The following is a 21,520-nucleotide window of genomic DNA, read 5'->3' as shown; positions in this document are numbered from 1 at the left end:
CCACTGGATGTATTTGGGGCCAACGAGGAGGTTACAGGGGACGTCTCCATGGCGACCAACATCTCTGCTTTAATATTGTCTAATGTGACCGTCCTAAGAACTCTGGGATCTGGGAGGTGGACTCCTGTATATAAGCAGCTATGACAACCCAGTCTATGATGTCATCACATGACATCATCACCTGAGCAGCTCTCTGTACCAAAGTGCTTCAACCAAACCAAAAAAATAAAGCTCCACAATGATTGGCTACAGCAGGTCACATGAGCTCTGGGTGGACAGTGATTGGGCAGATCCGGTGTTACCACAGTCTATGGCTGAGGAACATTCTGTAATGGACCCCTAGAAGTGTACAGGTAACACAGTGCCTGCAGCGCATACGGGGGACTACAAGTCACACACTGACCGCTCACGTCTCTTCTAGGGATACACATCCTCGTCCGCTCAGCGTCACTTCCGGTCAGAGCGCACAAACACTTCCGCATCACGTGTTTTGCCCGCCCCTCCCATCTCCATTGATTCGCGAGTCCACAGACGCCAGACGTATGTGGGGAGATCACTACGTTACTGTGACCGTGTGCCTATAGTGCCGCACCTCAGAGCCTCCTGTTGTCACTATGCTCCTGAGATACAGTGTAATATATAGTTATATGTATACTATAGCTATATATACACCAGCTTTTAGAGCAGAGTGGTGGTCGGTAACCTACACAACAAAATAGAAGGGAATGAGCAGCGTATCAGTAGGAGGCAAGTGCTACAAGTATAACTATATTAGATGACATGAGAATATCTCTTTAACCCCTTAGGTCAAAGCCAATTTTCGTTTTTGCACTTTTGCTTTTTTCACTTTATGTTCAAAAGGCCATAGCGCTTGCATTTTTTCACCTAGAGACCCACATGAGCCCTTATTTTTTGCAACATTAATTATACTTTGCAATGACAGACTTTATTTTACCATAAAATATGCTGCGAAACTGGAAAAAAATCATTTGCGCTTTCAAATTTAGAAAAAAGGAATTTGTTTTCATTTCAGGGAGTTTCGTGTTTACACCATTCGCCCTGGGGTAAAACACTGATGGCCTGTAAAAAATTCAAACCATTGTTAACAGATATATGTTCCAATCGCTCCATTCCCGGCTTATAATGCTTTTATTAGAGATGAGCGAACCGGGTTCGAGTCGATCTGAACCTGAATGTTCGGTATTTGATTAGCGGGGGCTGCTGAACTTGGATCTAAGGTTGTCTGGAAAACATGGATACAGCCAATGACTATATCCATGTTTTCCACATAGCCTTAGGGCTTTATCCAAGTTCAGCAGCCCCAGCTAATCAAATGCCGAAAGTTCGGGTCCGGATGGACTCCAGCATGCTCTAGGTTCACTCATCTCTAGCTTTTATCCTTTGGTCTATGGGCCTGATTGAGGTGTCATTTTTTGCGCCATGATGTGTTCTTTCTATCGATACCTTGATTGCACATATGTGACTTTTTGATCTCTTTTTATTAAATCTTTTCTGGATTTGATGCAACCAAAAATGTGCAATTTTGCACTTTGGAATTTTTTTGCACTGACGCTGTTTTGTCATTGCGACGCTGCGGCCCGACACGGGCAGACGACTGGATCTCCCCCCCCCCCCCCCCCCCTCCCCCGCAATCGCATCGCCGGGTGGAGATCCGACCCACTAGACACCAGGGACGTGCGGCTTAATTAGCTGGTGCGGCAACGGGACCCGTGCCGGCTAATAGAAGCGCTCCCCGGCTGTAGATATCAGCCGGGAGCGGCGTTGTTCAGAGCAGGGTTCTGGCGGGACCCCTCTCTGAACTCCCCCCGCGGCACCATGACGTATCAGATATGATATATATGAGTCGCTGAGGGGTTAAAGGGGTTCTCCAGCACTACAAAAACATGGCCGCTTTCCTCCAGAGACAGCACCACTCTTGTCTCCAGGTTGGGTGCAGGTTCAATTAAGGGTCCATTTACACAGAAAGATAATCTGCCAAAGATTAGAAGCCAAAGCCAGGAACAGACTATAAACAGAGATCAGGTCATAAAGGAAAGCCTGAGATTTCTCCTCTTTTCAAATCCATTCCTGGCTTTGGCTTCAAATCTTTGGCAGATAATCTTTCTGTGTAAATGGACCCATAGTTCCATTGAAGTGAATGGAGCTTAAAGGGGTGATCCAGCGCTACAAAAACATGGCCACTTTTCCCCCTACTGTTGTCTCCAGTTCAGGTGCGGTTTGCAATAAAGCTCCATTTACTTCAATGGAGCTGAGTTTCAAAACCATCACCCAAACTGGAGACAACAGTAGGGGAAAAGTGGCCATGTTTTTGTAGTACTGGATCACCCCTTTAATTCCAAACTGCACCTGACCTGGGGACAAGAGCAGTGCTGTCTCTGGAAGGAAGCGGCCATGTTTTTGTAGCGCTGGAGAACCCCTTTAAGCCTTTCTTTCTCCTCCTCTTGTTTTTACCCCTCTCATATTTTCACCTATATGAGCTGTAATTGTTTGCAGCACTATTGTACTTTATAACGAGAGACTTTCCATGAAATATGCTGCCAAACAGGGAAAAAAAATATTTGCCCTATTTTTTAATTTCCTGGGTGAGGGGTCTTTCATCTTTACATCGTTCACTTTGTGGTAAAACTGACATGTTACCCACGTTCCTCAGGTCAGTACAATAACAGCAGTAGCTCATTCATATAACATTTTATTTTACTGATTTTGTATCAAGTTTTAATTTAAACTTTTTTTAAAAAATGTTTTTTTTTTAATATAATTGCTCAATTCTGATCCTGTTTCCCCTCTCCTCCTCCACCATACATTAGATAAGGGGCCCCTCTCCTCTCCTCCTCCACCATACATTAGATAAGGGGCCCCTCTCCTCCTCCACCATACATCAGATAAGGGGCCCCTCTCCTCTCCTCCACCATACATCAGATAAGGGGCCCTCTCCTTCTCCACCATACATGAGATAAGGGGCCCCTCTCCTCCTCCACCATACATGAGATAAGGGGCCCCTCTCCTCCTCCACCATACATCAGATAAGGGGCCCCTCTCCTCTCCTCCTCCACCATACATCAGATAAGGGGCCCCTCTCCTCCTCCACCATACATCAGATAAGGGGCCCCTCTCCTCCTCCACCATACATCAGATAAGGGGCCCCTCTCCTCCTCCACCATACATTAGATAAGGGGCCCCTCTCCTCTCCTCCTCCACCATACATTAGATAAGGGGCCCCTCTCCTCTCCTCCTCCACCATACATGAGATAAGGGGCCCCTCTCCTCCTCCACCATACATGAGATAAGGGGCCCCTCTCCTCCTCCACCATACATCAGATAAGGGGCCCCTCTCCTCCACCATACATCAGATAAGGGGCCCCTCTCCTTCTCCACCATACATCAGATAAGGGGCCCCTCTCCTCTCCTCCTCCACCATACATCAGATAAGGGGCCCCTCTCCTCTCCTCCTCCACCATACATCAGATAAGGGGCCCCTCTCCTCCACCATACATCAGATAAGGGGCCCCTCTCCTCCTCCACCATACATCAGATAAGGGGCCCCTCTCCTCCTCCACCATACATCAGATAAGGGGCCCTCTCCTCCTCCACCATACATCAGATAAGGGGCCCCTCTCCTCCTCCACCATACATCAGATAAGGGGCCCCTCTCCTCCTCCACCATACATCAGATAAGGGGCCCCTCTTCTCCTCCACCATACATCAGATAAGGGGCCCCTCTCCTCCTCCACCATACATCAGATAAGGGGCCCCTCTCCTCTCCTCCTCCACCATACATCAGATAAGGGGCCCCTCTCCTCCTCCACCATACATCAGATAAGGGGCCCCTCTCCTCTTCCACCATACATCAGATAAGGGGCCCCTCTCCTCTCCTCATCCTCCTCCACCATACATCAGATAAGGGGCCCCTCTCCTCCTCCACCATACATCAGATAAGGGGCCCCTCTCCTCTCCTCCTCCACCATACATGAGATAAGGGGCCCCTCTCCTCCTCCACCATACATGAGATAAGGGGCCCCTCTCCTCCTCCACCATACATCAGATAAGGGGCCCCTCTCCTCCACCATACATCAGATAAGGGGCCCCTCTCCTTCTCCACCATACATCAGATAAGGGGCCCCTCTCCTCCTCCACCATACATCAGATAAGGGGCCCCTCTCCTCCTCCACCATACATGAGATAAGGGGCCCCTCTCCTCCTCCACCATACATCAGATAAGGGGCCCCTCTCCTCCTCCACCATACATGAGATAAGGGGCCCCTCTCCTCCTCCACCATACATCAGATAAGGGGCCCCTCTCCTTCTCCACCATACATCAGATAAGGGGCCCCTCTCCTCCTCCACCATACATCAGATAAGGGGCCCCTCTCCTCCTCCACCATACATCAGATAAGGGGCCCCTCTCCTCCTCCACCATACATCAGATAAGGGGCCCTCTCCTCCTCCACCATACATCAGATAAGGGGCCCCTCTCCTCCTCCACCATACATCAGATAAGGGGCCCCTCTCCTCCTCCACCATACATCAGATAAGGGGCCCCTCTCCTCCTCCACCATACATCAGATAAGGGGCCCCTCTCCTCTCCTCCTCCACCATACATCAGATAAGGGGCCCCTCTCCTCCTCCACCATACATCAGATAAGGGGCCCCTCTTCTCCTCCACCATACATCAGATAAGGGGCCCCTCTCCTCCTCCACCATACATCAGATAAGGGGCCCCTCTCCTCTCCTCCTCCACCATACATCAGATAAGGGGCCCCTCTCCTCCTCCACCATACATCAGATAAGGGGCCCCTCTCCTCTTCCACCATACATCAGATAAGGGGCCCCTCTCCTCTCCTCATCCTCCTCCACCATACATCAGATAAGGGGCCCCTCTCCTCCTCCACCATACATCAGATAAGGGGCCCCTCTCCTCTCCTCCTCCACCATACATCAGATAAGGGGCCCCTCTCCTCCTCCACCATACATTAGATAAGGGGCCCCTCTCCTCCTCCACCATACATTAGATAAGGGGCCCCTCTCCTCTCCTCTCCTCCTCCACCATACATCAGATAAGGGGCCCCTCTCCTTCTCCACCATACATCAGATAAGGGGCCCCTCTCCTCCACCATACATCAGATAAGGGGCCCCTCTCCTCCTCCACCATACATCAGATAAGGGGCCCCTCTCCTCCTCCACCATACATCAGATAAGGGGCCCCTCTCCTCCTCCACCATACATCAGATAAGGGGCCCCTCCCCTCTCCACCATACATCAGATAAGGGGCCCCTCTTCTCCTCCACCATACATCAGATAAGGGGCCCCTCTCCTCCTCCACCATACATCAGATAAGGGGCCCCTCTCCTCCTCCACCATACATCAGAAAAGGAGCCCCTCTCCTTCTCCACCATACATCAGATAAGGGGCCCCTCTCCTCTCCTTCTCCACCATACATTAGATAAGGGGCCCCTCTCCTCTCCTCATCCTCCTCCAACATACCTCTAACATCATACGTATCCTCCCCACCGGATCTCATCTACCCTGCTGCCTCCTATCATCCTCCTCTACACCGCACCGCCCCTCTAACATCATACGTATCCTCCCACCACGCCGCACGGCCCCTCTAACATCATACGTATCCTCCCACCACGCCGCACCGCCCCTCTAACATCATACGTATCCTCCCACCACGCCGCACCGCCCCTCTAACATCATACGTATCCTCCCACCACGCCGCACGGCCCCTCTAACATCATACGTATCCTCCCACCACGCCGCACGGCCCCTCTAACATCATACGTATCCTCCCACCACGCCGCACCGCCCCTCTAACATCATACGTATCCTCCCACCACGCCGCACCGCCCCTCTAACATCATACGTATCCTCCCACCACGCCGCACCACACTGCCTGCAATAAAAGTTCATTCATCAACCAACTGTTTCTTGACCACAACTTATTCTTTCTAGGTCTAAGTAAAACATGGCTGACCTCTACTGACATGGTTCCCCTTGTGCACTGTCCTGTGGTGGGCTCCAATTTTCTCACGTCCCTCACTATCCCAACAAACAGGGTGACGGTGTTGGTCTTTGTTATCAGACAACTGCCCCTTCACCCCAACTCCTGCTCCCCTGCCCTCTCTCCTCCTTTGAAGACCCCTCCATCCGCCTCCAACCTCTAAGTGGCTGCCATTTACCGTCCACCAGGCTCCACAACCAACTTCTAGGAACAATTCAAAGCTTGGCTACCGCCTTCCTCCCTACGGACATTCTCACATTATCATGGGCGAGTGTCTCATTCATTCCCTGGTGTTACTTGCACAGCTCTCCTGGATCTCCTCTTACCTCTCCAACCGCACATTTAGTGTCTTCCACTCCCACACCACCTCCTCTCCTCGCTCCCACACCACCTCCTCTCCTCGCTCCCCCACCACCTCCTCTCCTCGCTCCCCCACCACCTCCTCTCCTCGCTCCCACACCACCTCCTCTCCTCGCTCCCACACCACCTCCTCGCTCCCACACCACCTCCTCTCCTCGCTCCCACACCACCTCCTCTCCTCGCTCCCCCACCACCTCCTCTCCTCGCTCCCACACCACCTCCTCTCCTCGCTCCCACACCACCTCCTCGCTCCCACACCACCTCCTCTCCTCGCTCCCACACCACCTCCTCTCCTCGCTCCCACACCACCTCCTCTCCTCGCTCCCACACCACCTCCTCTTCTCGCTCCCACACCACCTCCTCTCCTCGTCCCCTCACTGTTGGTGTTCCCCAAGGCTCTGTACTCGGCCTCTTCTCTTCTCCATCTATACCTCTGGCCTGGGACATATCATAGAGCCCAATGGCTTCAGGTACCACCTCTACTCTGATGACCCTCAGATCTACCTCTCTGGTCCGGATGTCACCTCTTTGCTATCCAGGATCCCAGAGTGTCTGTCGGCCATATCCTCCTTCTTCTTTTCCCTCTTTCTAAAACTCAACATGGACAAAACAGAACTTATCATCTTTCCTCCATCCCGCTCCACCCTGCCATCTAATCTGTCAACCACTACCAATGGCTGCACTGTCCCTATGTGAGTCTTTGGGGGGGCAGTGTACGGTGCAGAGCCGTGTGTGTATACAGTGTATGGTGCAGAGCGGAGTGATCACATGGCACGCCTCCAGCTGACTCCTCCCCCTCCCATGTGACCGGTCACATGATAGCGACATCACACAGGTCCTTCCAGCACCATTATGTAATGTGATGTATAAGGTCCTGGTTGGGGGATGGGCGGCTCCATTATACCTCACTATATACAGAGATTCCTTCTTCTATAGTCACCGCTCTGTATATACAGCCAGGAAGCTGCAGATTACAGCAGCCACATCTTACTTTCTGCTTCATTTCTCATTCTCCACATTAAAGTGTCTGGAAGTTTCTCTCCTCTGCAGAATGAGGAGGTTACTGATCCTTCCTCCCATTCAGCTCCCTACAGTGTAAGAGATTGCTCCTCTACCTGCCGGATCCACCAAGGATGGAGCAAGAAAGAAGAGAGACCTCCATATTACACCTCACCCTGGAGATCATCTACCTGCTGACCGGAGAGGTGAGGGATTCTGGGGGATGGGTCACATGACCTCCCTCTTCTCTCTAGTAATAATACAGGACATGGGCGGAGAGGTGAGGGATTCTGGGGGATGGGTCACATGACCTGGAGAGGTGAGGGATTCTGGGGGATGGGTCACATGACCTCCCTCCTCTCTCTACTAATAATACAGGACATGGGCGGAGAGGTGAGGGATTCTGGGGGATAAGTCACATGACCTCCCTCTTCTCTCTAGTAATAATACAGGACATGAGCGGAGAGGTGAGGGATTCTGGGGGATGGGTCACATGACCTCCCTCTTCTCTCTAGTAATAATACAGGACATGAGCGGAGAGGTGAGGGATTCTGGGGGATGGGTCACATGACCTCCCTCTTCTCTCTAGTAATAATACAGGACATGACCGGAGAGGTGAGGGATTCTGGGGGATGGGTCACATGACCTCCCTCTTCTCTCTAGTAATAATACAGGACATGACTGGAGAGGTGAGGGATTCTGGGGGATGGGTCACATGACCTCCCTCTTATCTCTAGTAATAATACAGGACATGGGCGGAGAGGTGAGGGATTCTGGGGGATGGGTCACATGACCTCCCTCTTATCTCTAGTAATAATACAGGACATGGGCGGAGAGGTGAGGGATTCTGGGGGATGGGTCACATGACCTCCCTCTTCTCTCTAGTAATAATACAGGACATGACCTGGAGAGGTGAGGGATTCTGGGGGATGGGTCACATGACCTCCCTCTTCTCTCTAGTAATAATACAGGACATGACCTGGAGAGGTGAGGGATTCTGGGGGATGGGTCACATGACCTCCCTCCTCTCTAGTAATAATACAGGACATGGGCGGAGAGGTGGGGGATTCTGGGGGATAGATCACATGACCTCCCTCTTATCTCTAGTAATAATACAGGACATGAGCGGAGAGGTGGGGGCTCTGTATATAGTGATATTTATCAGGGTCTCTCCATCCTCAGGATTACACAGTAGTGAAGAAGACATGTGGAGAGTGTGTGGCCCCCAGCAGCAGCAGGTCAGGAGGATGGAGCAGGGCCCGGGGCCCCATCACGGAGCCTCCACCTCCCTCACTGATACCTGAGAGGAACAATGAGCAGAAGATCCTAGAACTCACCCACAAGATGATGGAGCTGCTGACTGTAGAGGTGAGCAATGCTGCTGGGAATGCTGGGACATCATCCAGGAACACAAGGGATGATGGGTCTGGATGATGACTGGATCATTGTGTGTGTCAGGTTCCTATAAGGTGTCAGGATGTGGCCGTCTATTTCTCCATGGAGGAGTGGGAGTATGTAGAAGGACACAAGGATCTGTACCAGGAGGCCATGATGGAGGACCACCGGCCCCTCACATCACCGGGTAAGAGGAGACTCTCATTGATGGTAAAGGAGAGAGCAGTATTGGGGTCCCCTAGACCCCCCATCATCTGCTCATCACATATACACAATGTATTCAGTCACTGTGTGTGTCTCCTACAGATGGATCCAGTAAGAGGAATCCACTAGAGAGATGTCCCGCTCCTCTGGATCCCCAGGACTGTCCGGGGGGAGATGACACTGTCCTGCAGGAGGAGCAGGTAGATGGAGGGGGAGATGACACTGTCCTGCAGGAGGAGCAGGTAGATGGAGGGGGAGATGACACTGTCCTGCAGGAGGAGCAGGTAGATGGAGGGGAAGATGACACTGTCCTGCAGGAGGAGCAGGTAGATGGAGGGGGAGATGACACTGTCCTGCAGGAGGAGCAGGTAGATGGAGGGGGAGATGACACTGTCCTGCAGGAGGAGCAGATAGATGGAGGGGGAGATGACACTGTCCTGCAGGAGGAGCAGGTAGATGGAGGGGGAGATGACACTGTCCTGCAGGAGGAGCAGGTAGATGGAGGGGGAGATGACACTGTCCTGCAGGAGGAGCAGGGAGATGGAGGGGGAGATGACACTGTCCTGCAGGAGGAGCAGGTAGATGGAGGGGGAGATGACACTGTCCTGCAGGAGGAGCAGATAGATGGAGGGGGAGATGACACTGTCCTGCAGGAGGAGCAGGGAGATGACACTGTCCTGCAGGAGGAGCAGGGAGATGGAGGGGGAGATGACACTGTCCTGCAGGAGGAGCAGGTAGATGGACGGGGAGATGACACTGTCCTGCAGGAGGAGCAGGTAGGTGGATGGGGAGATGACACTGTCCTGCAGGAGGAGCAGGTAGATGGAGGGAGAGATGACACTGTCCTGCAGGAGGAGCAGGTAGATGGAGGGGGAGATGACACTGTCCTGCAGGAGGAGCAGATAGATGGAGGGGGAGATGACACTGTCCTGCAGGAGGAGCAGGAAGATGGAGGGGGAGATGACACTGTCCTGCAGGAGGAGCAGGTAGGTGGAGGGGGAGGAGATGACACTGTCCTGCAGGAGGAGCAAGGGGGAGGGGGAGATGACACTGTCCTGCAGGAGGAGCAGGTAGATGGAGGAGGAGATGACACTGTCCTGCAGGAGGAGCAGGTAGATGGAGGGGGGAGATGACACTGTCCTGCAGGAGGAGCAGGGAGATGGAGGGGGAGATGACACTGTCCTGCAGGAGGAGCAGGTAGATGGAGGGGAGATGACACTGTCCTGCAGGAGGAGCAGGGAGATGGAGGGGGATATGACACTGTCCTGCAGGAGGAGCAGGGAGATGGAGGGGGGGATGACACTGTCCTGCAGATAGATGGAGGGGGAGATGACACTGTCCTGCAGGAGGAGCAGGTAGATGGAGGGGGAGATGACACTGTCCTGCAGGAGGAGCAGGTAGATGGATGGGGAGATGACACTGTCCTGCAGGAGGAGCAGGGAGATGGAGATGACACTGTCCTGTAGGAGGAGCAGGTAGATGGAGGAGGAGATGACACTGTCCTGCAGGAGGAGCAGGGAGATGGAGGGGGAGTTGACACTGTCCTGCAGGAGGAGCAGGTAGATGGAGGGGGGAGATGACACTGTCCTGCAGGAGGAGCAGGTAGATGGAGGGGGAGATGACACTGGCCTGCAGGAGGAGCAGGTAGATGGAGGGGGAGATGACACTGTCCTGCAGGAGGAGCAGGTAGGTGGAGGGGGAGATGACACTGTCCTGCAGGAGGAGCAAGTAGATGGAGGGGGAGATGACACTGTCCTGCAGGAGGAGCAGGGAGATGGAGGGGGAGATGACACTGTCTTGCAGGAGGAGCAGGGAGATGGAGGGGGGGAGATGACACTGTCCTGCAGGAGGAGTAGGTAGGTGGAGGGGAAGATGACACTGTCCTGCAGGAGGAGCATTTAGATGGAGCGGGAGATGACACTGCAGGATGGAGGAGGGGGAGATGACACTGTCCTGCAGGAGGAGCAGGTAGATGGAGTGGGGAAATGACACTGTCCTGCAGGAGGAGCAGGGAGATGGAGATGACACTGTCCTGCAGGAGGAGCAGGTAGATGGAGATGACACTGTCCTGCAGGAGGAGCAGGTAGATGGAGATGGAGATGACACTGTCCTGCAGGAGGAGCAGGGAGATGGAGATGGAGATGACACTGTCCTGCAGGAGGAGCAGGGAGATGGAGATGACACTGTCCTGCAGGAGGAGCAGGTAGATGGAGATGACACTGTCCTGCAGGAGAAGCAGGGAGATGGAGGGGGGGAGATGACACTGTCCTGCAGGAGGAGTAGGTAGGTGGAGGGGGAGATGACACTGTCCTGCAGGAGGAGCATTTAGATGGAGGGGGAGATGACACTGTCCTGCAGGAGGAGCAGGTAGATGGAGGGGGAGATGACACTGTCCTGCAGGAGGAGCAGGTAGGTGGAGGGGGAGATGACAGTGTCCTGCAGGAGGAGCAGGTAGATGGAGGGGGGAGATGACACTGTCTTGCAGGAGGAGCAGGGAGATGGAGATGACACTGTCCTGCAGGAGGAGCAGGTAGATGGAGATGGAGATGACACGGTCCTGCAGGAGGAGCAGGGAGATGGAGGGGGAGATGACACTGTCCTGCAGGAGGATTAGGTAGGTGGAGGGGGAGATGACACTGTCCTGCAGGAGGAGCAGGTAGATGGAGGAGGAGATGACACTGTCCTGCAGGAGGAGCAGGGAGATGGAGGGGGAGATGACACTTATCTGCAGGAGGATTAGGTAGGTGGAGGGGGAGATGACACTGTCCTGCAGGAGGAGCAGGTAGATGGAGGGGGGAGATGACACTGTCCTGCAGATAGATGGAGGGGGAGATGACACTGTCCTGCGGGAGGAGCAGGTAGATGGAGGGGGGAGATTACACTGTCCTGCAGGAGGAACAGGTAGATGGAGGAGGAGATGACACTGTCCTGCAGGAGGAGCAGGTAGATGAAGGGGGGAAATGACACTGTCCTGCAGGAGGAGCAGGGAGATGGAGAGGGAGATGACACTGTCCTGCAGGAGGAGCAGGGAGATGGAGGGGGGAGATGACACTGTCCTGCAGGAGGAGCAGGTAGATGGAGGGGGAGATGACACTGTCGTGCAGGAGGAGCAGGTAGATGGAGGGGGGAGATGACACTGTCCTGCAGGAGGAGCAGGGAGATGGAGGGGGAGATGACACTGTCCTGCAGGAGGAGCAGGTAGATGGAGGGGGGAGATGACACTGTCCTGCAGGGAGATGGAGGGGGAGATGACACTGTCCTGCAGGAGGAGCAGGTAGATAAAGGGGGAGATGACACTGTCCTGCAGGGAGATGGAGGGGGAGATGACACTGTCATGCAGGAGGAGCAGGTAGATGGAGGGGGGAGATGACACTGTCCTGCAGAAGGAGCAGGTAGATAAAGGGGGAGATGACACTGTCCTGCAGGAGGAGCAGGGAGATGGAGGGGGAGATGACACTGTCCTGCAGGAGGAGCAGGTAGATAAAGGTGAAGATGACACTGTCCTACAGGAGGAGCAGGTAGATGGAGGGGGATATGACACTGTCCTGCAGGAGGAGCAGGGAGATGGAGGGGGAGATGACACTGTCCTGCAGGAGGAGCAGGGAGATGGAGGGGGAGATGACACTGTCCTGCAGGAGGAGCAGGGAGATGGAAGAGGAGATGACACTGTCCTGCAGGAGGAGCAGGGAGATGGAGGGGGAGATGACACTGTCCTGCAGGAGGAGCAGGCAGATGGAGGGGGAGATGACACTGTCCTGCAGGTAGATGGAGGGGGAGATAACACTGTCCTGCAGGAGGAGCAGGTAGCTGGAGGGGGAGATGACACTGTCCTGCAAGAGGAGCAGGTAGCTGGAGGGGGAGATGACACTGTCCTGCAGGAGGAGCAGGTAGCTGGAGGGGGAGATGACACTGTCCTGCAGGAGGAGCAGGGAGATGGAGATGACATTGTCCTGCAGGAGGAGCAGGTAGATGGAGGTGAAGATGACACTGTCCTGCAGGAGGAGCAGGGAGATGGAGGGGGAGATGACACTGTCCTGCAGGAGGAGCATTTAGATGGAGGGGGAGATGACACTGTCCTGCAGGAGGAGCATTTAGATGGAGGGGGAGATGACACTGTCCTGCAGGAGGAGCAGGTAGATGGAGGGGGAGATGACACTGTCCTGCAGGAGGAGCAGGTAGATGGAGGGGGGAGATGACACTGTCCTGCAGGAGGAGCAGGTAGATGGAGATGGAGATGACACTGTCCTGCAGGAGGAGCAGGTAGATGGAGATGGAGATGACACTGTCCTGCAGGAGGAGCAGGGAGATGGAGATGACACTGTCCTGCAGGAGGAGCAGGGAGATGGAGATGACACTGTCCTGCAGGAGGAGCAGGGAGATGGAGATGACACTGTCTTGCAGGAGGAGCAGGGAGATGGAGGGGGAGATGACACTGTCCTGCAGGTAGATGGAGGGGGAGATAACACTGTCCTGCAGGAGGAGCAGGTAGATGGAGATGACACTGTCCTGCAAGAGGAGCAGGTAGCTGGAGGGGGAGATGACACTGTCCTGCAGGAGGAGCAGGGAGATGGAGATGACATTGTCCTGCAGGAGGAGCAGGTAGATGGAGGTGAAGATGACACTGTCCTGCAGGAGGAGCAGGGAGATGGAGGGGGAGATGACACTGTCCTGCAGGAGGAGCATTTAGATGGAGGGGGAGATGACACTGTCCTGCAGGAGGAGCAGGTAGATGGAGGGGGAGATGACACTGTCCTGCAGGAGGAGCAGGTAGATGGAGGGGGGAGATGACACTGTCCTGCAGGAGGAGCAGGTAGATGGAGATGGAGATGACACTGTCCTGCAGGAGGAGCAGGTAGATGGAGATGGAGATGACACTGTCCTGCAGGAGGAGCAGGGAGATGGAGATGACACTGTCCTGCAGGAGGAGCAGGTAGATGGAGATGGAGATGACACTGTCCTGCAGGAGGAGCAGGGAGATGGAGATGACACTGTCCTGCAGGATGAGCAGGTAGATGGAGATGGAGATGACACTGTCCTGCAGGAGGAGCAGGTAGATGGAGATGGAGATGACACTGTCCTGCAGGAGGAGCAGGGAGATGGAGGGGGGAGATGACACTGTCCTGCAGGAGGAGCATTTAGATGGAGGGGGAGATGACACTGTCCTGCAGGAGGAGCAGGTAGATGGAGATGGAGATGACACCGTCCTGCAGGAGGAGCAGGTAGATGGAGGGGGAGATGACACTGTCCTGCAGGAGGAGCAGGTAGATGGAGGGGGAGATGACACTGTCCTGCAGGGGGAGATGACACTGTCCTGCAGGAGGAGCAGGGAGATGGAGGGGGGAGATGACACTGTCCTGCAGATAGATGGAGGGGGAGATGACACTGTCCTGCAGATAGATGGAGGGGGAGATGACACTGTCCTGCGGGAGGACCAGGTAGATGGATGAGGGGGAGATGACACTGTCCTGCAGGAGGAGCAGGTAGATGGAGGGGGGAGATGACACTGTCCTGCAGGAGGAGCAGGTAGATAGAGGGGGAGGAGATGACACTGTCCTGCAGGAGAAGCAGGTAGATGGAGGGGGAGATGACATTGTCCTGCAGGAGGAGCAGGTAGATAGAGGGGGAGGAGATGACACTGTCCTGCAGGAGAAGCAGGTAGATGGAGGGGGAGATGACACTGTCCTGCAGGAGAAGCAGGTAGATGGAGGGGGAGATGACACTGTCCTGCAGGAGGAGCAGGTAGATGGAGGGGGAGATGACACTGTCCTGCAGGAGGAGCAGGTAGATAAAGGGGGAGATGACACTGTCCTGCAGGAGGAGTAGGGAGATGGAGGGGAGATGACACTGTCCTGCAGGAGGAGCAGGGAGATGGAGGGGAGATGACACTGTCCTGCAGGAGGAGCAGGTAGATGGAGGGGGAGATGACACTGTCCTGCAGGAGGGGCAGCTAGATGGAGAGGGAGATGACACTGTCCTGCAGGAGGAGCAGGGAGATGGAGGGGGAGAGGACACTGTCCTGCAGGAGGAGTAGGTAGATGGAGGGGGAGATGACACTATCCTGCAGGAGGAGCAGGGAGATGGAGATGACACTGTCCTGCAGGAGGAGCAGGTAGATGGAGATGACACTGTCCTGCAGGAGGAGCAGGTAGATGGAGATGACACTGTCCTGCAGGAGGAGCAGGTAGATGGAGGGGGAGATGACACTATCCTGCAGGAGGAGCAGGGAGATGGAGATGACACTGTCCTGCAGGAGGAGCAGGTAGATGGAGATGACACTGTCCTGCAGGAGGAGCAGGTAGATGGAGGGGGGAGATGACACTGTCCTGCAGGAGGAGTAAGTAGATGGAGGGGGAGATGACACTGTCCTGCAGGAGGAGCAGGTAGATGGAGGGGGGAGATGACACTGTCCTGCAGGAGGAGCAGGTAGATGGAGGGGGAGATGACACTGTCCTGCAGGAGGAGCAGGTAGATGGAGGAGGAGGAGATGACACTGTCCTGCAGGAGGAGCAGGGAGATGTAGGGGGAGATGACACTGTCCTGCAGGAGGAGCAGGTAGATGTAGGGGGAGATGACACTGTCCTGCAGGGGGAGCAGGTAGATGGAGGAGGAGATGACACTGTCCTGCAGGAGGAGCAGGGAGATGGAGGGGGAGATGACACTGTCCTGCAGGAGGAGTAGGTAGGTGGAGGGGGAGATGACACTGTCCTGCAGGAGGAGCAGGTAGATGGAGGGGGAGATGACACTGTCCTGCAGGAGGGGCAGGTAGATGGAGAGGGAGATGACACTGTCCTGCAGGAGGAGCAGGCAGATGGAGGGGGAGATGACACTGTCCTGCAGGAGGAGCAGGTAGGTGGAGGGGAGATGACACTGTCCTGCAGGAGGAGCAGGTAGGTGGAGGGGAGATGACACTGTCCTGCAGGAGGAGCAGGTAGATGGAGGAGGAGGAGATGACACTGTCCTGCAGGAGGAGCAGGTAGATGGAGGGGGAGATGACACTGTCCTGCAGGAGGAGCAGGTAGATGGAGGGGGAGATGACACTGTCCTGCAGGAGGAGCAGGTAGATGGAGGGGGAGATGACACTGTCCTGCAGGAGGAGCAGGGAGATGGAGGAGGAGGAGATGACACTGTCCTGCAGGAGGAGCAAGGGAGATGGAGGGGGAGATGACACTGTCCTGCAGGGAGATGGAGGGGGAGATGACACTGTCCTGCAGGAGGAGCAGGGAGATGGAGGGGGAGATGACACTGTCCTGCAGGGAGATGGAGGGGGAGATGACACTGTCCTGCAGGAGGAGTAGATAGGTGGAGGGGGGAGATGACACTGTCCTGCAGGAGGAGCAGGGAGATGGAGGAGGAGGAGATGACACTGTCCTGCAGGAGGAGCAGGTAGATGGAGGGGACTTCTATGTGCTCAGACTCGGTTCGCTGAATCTATCAGTTCATGGAGTCTTCTTTATATTCTGTAATGTCCGCAGTGATGCTTCTACCTCCATGACTTTCCTTTTGGGGGGGGGGGTCCTGTGACTTCTCCTCGGTGACTATAGCTGCGGTGAGGAGGCTGCTCTATGTAGTTAGAAGGGAACTCTAGGCCAACAGCTTTATAAAAATAAGTCGCTATGCCAGAAGAGGATGAGGAGGTGTTGGGGGGGGGGGGGGGGGGGTCTCTTCCTGCCGCAGCCTGCTCAGAGGAGGATGACCTCTGGGTCGGGGCTGTCATGGAGGTTTTGTGTCATTAGGTTTCTGTAAATGTCGGTGATTATAGTTTATTATTTGGTTTAGTTGTTGGATCAGGATGAAAATCTCACAGACCTTAAAACTGAAGTTATTGAGGAAGGAGAAGAAGAAGAGGGAGAAGAGCTGGATGTGCGGAGTGATCGGCCGTGTAAGGAAGAGGACGTCCCTACTGATATTATTACACCTGGTGAGTAATAGGGAATAACGGGAGGATTGTGGGCCGGAGCGGATCACATTATCACATACATAGGACGTGTTATCTGTGTGTGTGTGGGGGGGGACAATGGCCTAAAGTTTTAATACATTTTTGTTTAATGTAAAGTGCTTTTTTAGGACTCAGGCAGGCTATATGAGGAGATCACAAATAACACTGATCAGTGCTATGGCCACAGGCAGGCTGTATGTAATGATCACAGATAACACTGATCAGTGCTATGGCCACAGGCAGGCTGTATGTAATGATCACAGATAACACTGATCAGTGCTATGGCCACAGGCAGGCTGTATGTAATGATCACAGATAACACTGATCAGTGCTATGGCCACAGGCAGGCTGTATGTAATGATCACAGATAACACTGATCAGTGCTATGGCCACAGGCAGGCTCTATGTAATGATCACAGATAACACTGATCAGTGCTATGGCCACAGGCAGGCTGTATGTAATGATCACAGATAACACTGATCAGTGCTATGGCCACAGGCAGGCTGTATGTAATGATCAGAGATAACACTGATCAGTGCTATGCTATGGCCACAGGCAGGCTGTATGTAATGATCACAGATAACACTGATCAGTGCTATGGCCACAGGCAGGATGTATGTAATGATCACAGATAACACTGATCAGTGCTATGGCCACAGGCAGGCTGTATGTAATGATCAGAGATAACAATGATCAGTGCTATGGCCACAGGCAGGCTGTATGTAATGATCACAGATAACACTGATCAGTGCTATGGCCACAGGCAGGCTGTATGTAATGATCAGAGATAACACTGATCAGTGCTATGCTATGGCCACAGGCAGGCTGTATGTAATGATCACAGATAACACTGATCAGTCCTATGGCCACAGGCAGGCTGTATGTAATGATCACAGATAACACTGATCAGTGCTATGGCCACAGGCAGGATGTATGTAATGATCACAGATAACACTGATCAGTGCTATGGCCACAGGCAGGCTGTATGTAATGATCAGAGATAACAATGATCAGTGCTATGGCCACAGGCAGGCTGTATGTAATGATCACAGATAACACTGATCAGTGCTATGGCCACAGGCAGGCTGTATGTAATGATCACAGATAACACTGATCAGTGCTATGGCCACAGGCAGACTGTATGTAATGATCACAGATAACACTGATCAGTGCTATGACCACAGGCAGGCTGTATGTAATGATCACAGATAACACTGATCAGTGCTATGGCCACAGGCAGGCTGTATGTAATGATCACAAATAACACTGATCAGTGCTATGGCCACAGGCAGGCTGTATGTAATGATCACAGATAACACTGATCAGTGCTATGGCCACAGGCAGGCTGTATGTAATGATCACAGATAACACTGATCAGTGCTATGCTATGGCCACAGGCAGGCTGTATGTAATGATCACAGATAACACTGATCAGTGCTATGGCCACAGGCAGGCTGTATGTAATGATCAGAGATAACACTGATCAGTGCTATGGCCACAGGCAGGCAGGCTGTATGTAATGATCACAGATAACACTGATCAGTGCTATGGCCACAGGCAGGCTGTATGTAATGATCACAGATAACACTGATCAGTGCTATGGCCACAGGCAGGCTGTATGTAATGATCAGAGATAACACTGATCAGTGCTATGGCCACAGGCAGGCAGGCTGTATGTAATGATCACAGATAACACTGATCAGTGCTATGGCCACAGGCAGGCTGTATGTAATGATCACAGATAACACTGATCAGTGCTATGGCCACAGGCAGGCTGTATGTAATGATCACAGATAACACTGATCAGTGCTATGGCCACAGGCAGGCTGTATGTAATGATCAGAGATAACACTGATCAGTGCTATGGCCACAGGCAGGCTGTATGTAATGATCAGAGATAACACTGATCAGTGCTATGGCCACAGGCAGACTGTATGTAATGATCACAGATAACACTGATCAGTGCTATGCTATGGCCACAGGCAGGCTGTATGTAATGATCACAGATAACACTGATCAGTGCTATGCTATGGCCACAGGCAGGCTGTATGTAATGATCACAGATAACACTGATCAGTGCTATGGTCACAGGCAGGCTCTATGTAACGATCACAGATAACACTGATCAGTGCTATGGCCACAGGCAGGCTGTATGTAATGATCACAGATAACACTGATCAGTGCTATGGCCACAGGCAGGCTCTATGTAATGTTAATAGATAACACTGAGCAATGCTGTGCCATGGTAAAGCATTGATCAGTGTATGTAATGTATAAATGTAATACTCCCCTCTGGGGACTTAAAAAGTGTAAAGTAAAAAAGGTTGGCGTTGGGTTATGAAGGCCACAATCCCTGTGATCTTAAGGGGTTAAATGCTTCTCGTGATTGTAGACAAACTGATGGGCGGCTGTTCGGGAGGAAGGTAACCGCATCTGCTTCATGTTTATAATCTGCCATTTTTGAATTTGTCGGGAGACCCCTTTAAACTGCAGGCCGCCCCTCCGCACCTCCTTTGTGACATTACCTATTGTATAAAGAACAGGTAATTGTCGCTTCATGTGAGGAATGGGGGGAAATAACATTGTTCTATTGTTTCTCCAGATGGCCGCAGCGAAGACTTTGGAGAAAGCCTCTCGTCTTCCATAAAGCTTGAAAGAGACGAGAGTTATATTCCACATGTTTACTCTGGAGAAAATCAGTTTCTATGTTCAGGATGTGGAAAATGTTTTCAACTTGAAACAGATGAGAAAACTCACACAGATGAGATACAGCTTCAATGTTCAGAATGTAGGCAATGTTCTAACCAGAGCTCCAGTCCTACTGAACATGAGAAAAATCACATGGGAGAGACGTTGTTTTCATGTTGGGAATGTGGGAAATGTTTTGTCAAGAAATCAACTCTAGTACAACATCAGAGAATCCACACAGGGGAGAAGCTGGTTTCCTGTGCAAAATGTGGGAAATGTTTTACCAATAATTCAAGTCTAACTGAGCACGAGAAAATCCACACGGGGGAGAAGCCATTTTCATGTTCGGAATGTGGGAAAGCATTTATTCATAAATCAAAGCTAGTACAACATCAGAGAATTCACACAGGGGATAAGCCATTTTCATGTTCTCAATGTGGAAAATGTTTCATCAACAAAAGCGGCCTAGCTGAGCATCTTAAGATTCACACTGGGGTGAAGCCATTTTCATGTTGTGATTGTGGGAAATCTTTCACTCACAAATCTTATCTTGTCAGACATCAGAGAAGTCACACGGGGGAGAGGCCCTTAATATGCTCAGAATGTGGGAAACATTTTACTCAGAGGTCAGAACTTAATATACATCAGAGAACTCACACAGGGGAGAGGCCATTTTCATGCTCTGAATGTGGGAAATGTTTTAGCATAAAGTCACGTCTTGTTTCACATCAGAGAATCCACACAGGGGAGAAACCGTTTTCATGCCTTGAATGTGGAAAATCTTTCACTGATAAATCAAATCTCGCCAATCATAACAAAAGCCACACGGGGGAGAGGCCTTTTTCATGTTTGGAATGTGGAAAACGGTTTTTTCGTAAATCAGATCTTAATATTCATCAGCGAATCCACACAGGGGAGAAACCATTTTCATGCTTGGAGTGTGGGAAATGTTTTATCATAAAATCACATCTTGTTACACATCAGAGAATCCACACAGGAGAGAAGCCATTTTCATGTGCAGAATGTGGAAAATGTTTTACCCACCAGTCAGGTGTTATTATACATCAAAAAGTTCACAAAAGACAGAATCCGTTGTCATGTGACGATTGAGGGAAATGCTTGTTAATGTTTTAGCCAAAATTGTCTCTTGGTAAACCCCATAACGCAAGTCGTCTCCATGTTTGGAATGTGGGAAATGTTCTACATAGAGATCTGGTCTTGTTACTCATCAGGAGGTGGAGGTCGTTCCTGTCTGTGTCTGAGGTCACAGAAATCGTCTCTCAGTTATTGAATTCTTTGGTTTTGATGCAGCTGACATTAACGGTTCCCTCTCATACTATACACATACTATACAAGCTATATACATACTATACACATACTATACAAGCTATATACATAGTATACAAGCTATATACATACTATACACATACTATACAAGCTATATACATACTATACACATACTATACAAGCTATATACATAGTATACAAGCTATATACATACTATACACATACTATACAAGCTATATACATACTATACAAGCTATATACATACTATACACATACTATACAAGCTATATACATACTATACACATACTATACAAGCTATATACATACTATACAAGCTATATACATACTATACACATACTATACAAGCTATATACATACTATACACATACTATACAAGCTATATACATAGTATACAAGCTATATACATACTATACACATACTATACAAGCTATATACATACTATACAAGCTATATACATACTATACACATACTATACAAGCTATATACATACTATACACATACTATACAAGCTATATACATACTATACACATACTATACAAGCTATATACATAGTATACAAGCTATATACATACTATACACATACTATACAAGCTATACATACTATACA

General features: G+C 51.7%; 1 protein-coding gene across 1 annotated transcript; it reads left to right on the top strand.

Moving 5' to 3' along the window:
• Positions 1-8,567: 8,567 nt before the first annotated feature.
• Positions 8,568-20,956, top strand: LOC138798977 (oocyte zinc finger protein XlCOF22-like). The gene is made up of 5 exons (XM_069979628.1): positions 8,568-8,749; positions 8,840-8,963; positions 9,083-9,180; positions 16,757-16,898; positions 19,520-20,956. Exons 1-5 carry the CDS (start codon positions 8,726-8,728, stop codon positions 20,713-20,715), a joined length of 1,584 nt encoding a protein of 527 aa, XP_069835729.1. The 5' UTR covers positions 8,568-8,725; the 3' UTR covers positions 20,716-20,956.
• The last annotated feature ends 564 nt before the right edge of the window (positions 20,957-21,520 follow it).

Source organism: Dendropsophus ebraccatus, chromosome 8 (assembly GCF_027789765.1).
Source record: "Dendropsophus ebraccatus isolate aDenEbr1 chromosome 8, aDenEbr1.pat, whole genome shotgun sequence".
NCBI lineage: Eukaryota > Metazoa > Chordata > Amphibia > Anura > Hylidae > Dendropsophus > Dendropsophus ebraccatus.
Note: the sequence above shows the minus strand (reverse complement) of the source record. Positions and strands in the feature narration are given on the sequence as shown.

Coding starts and splice junctions, on each gene's coding strand:
- LOC138798977 (XM_069979628.1), top strand. CDS start 8,726: ATGATGGAGCTGCTGACTGTAGAG. Junction 9,181..16,756: donor CTGTCCTGCAGGAGGAGCAG/GTAGATGGAGGG, acceptor TATTTGGTTTAG/TTGTTGGATCAGGATGAAAA. Junction 16,899..19,519: donor TACTGATATTATTACACCTG/GTGAGTAATAGG, acceptor TTGTTTCTCCAG/ATGGCCGCAGCGAAGACTTT.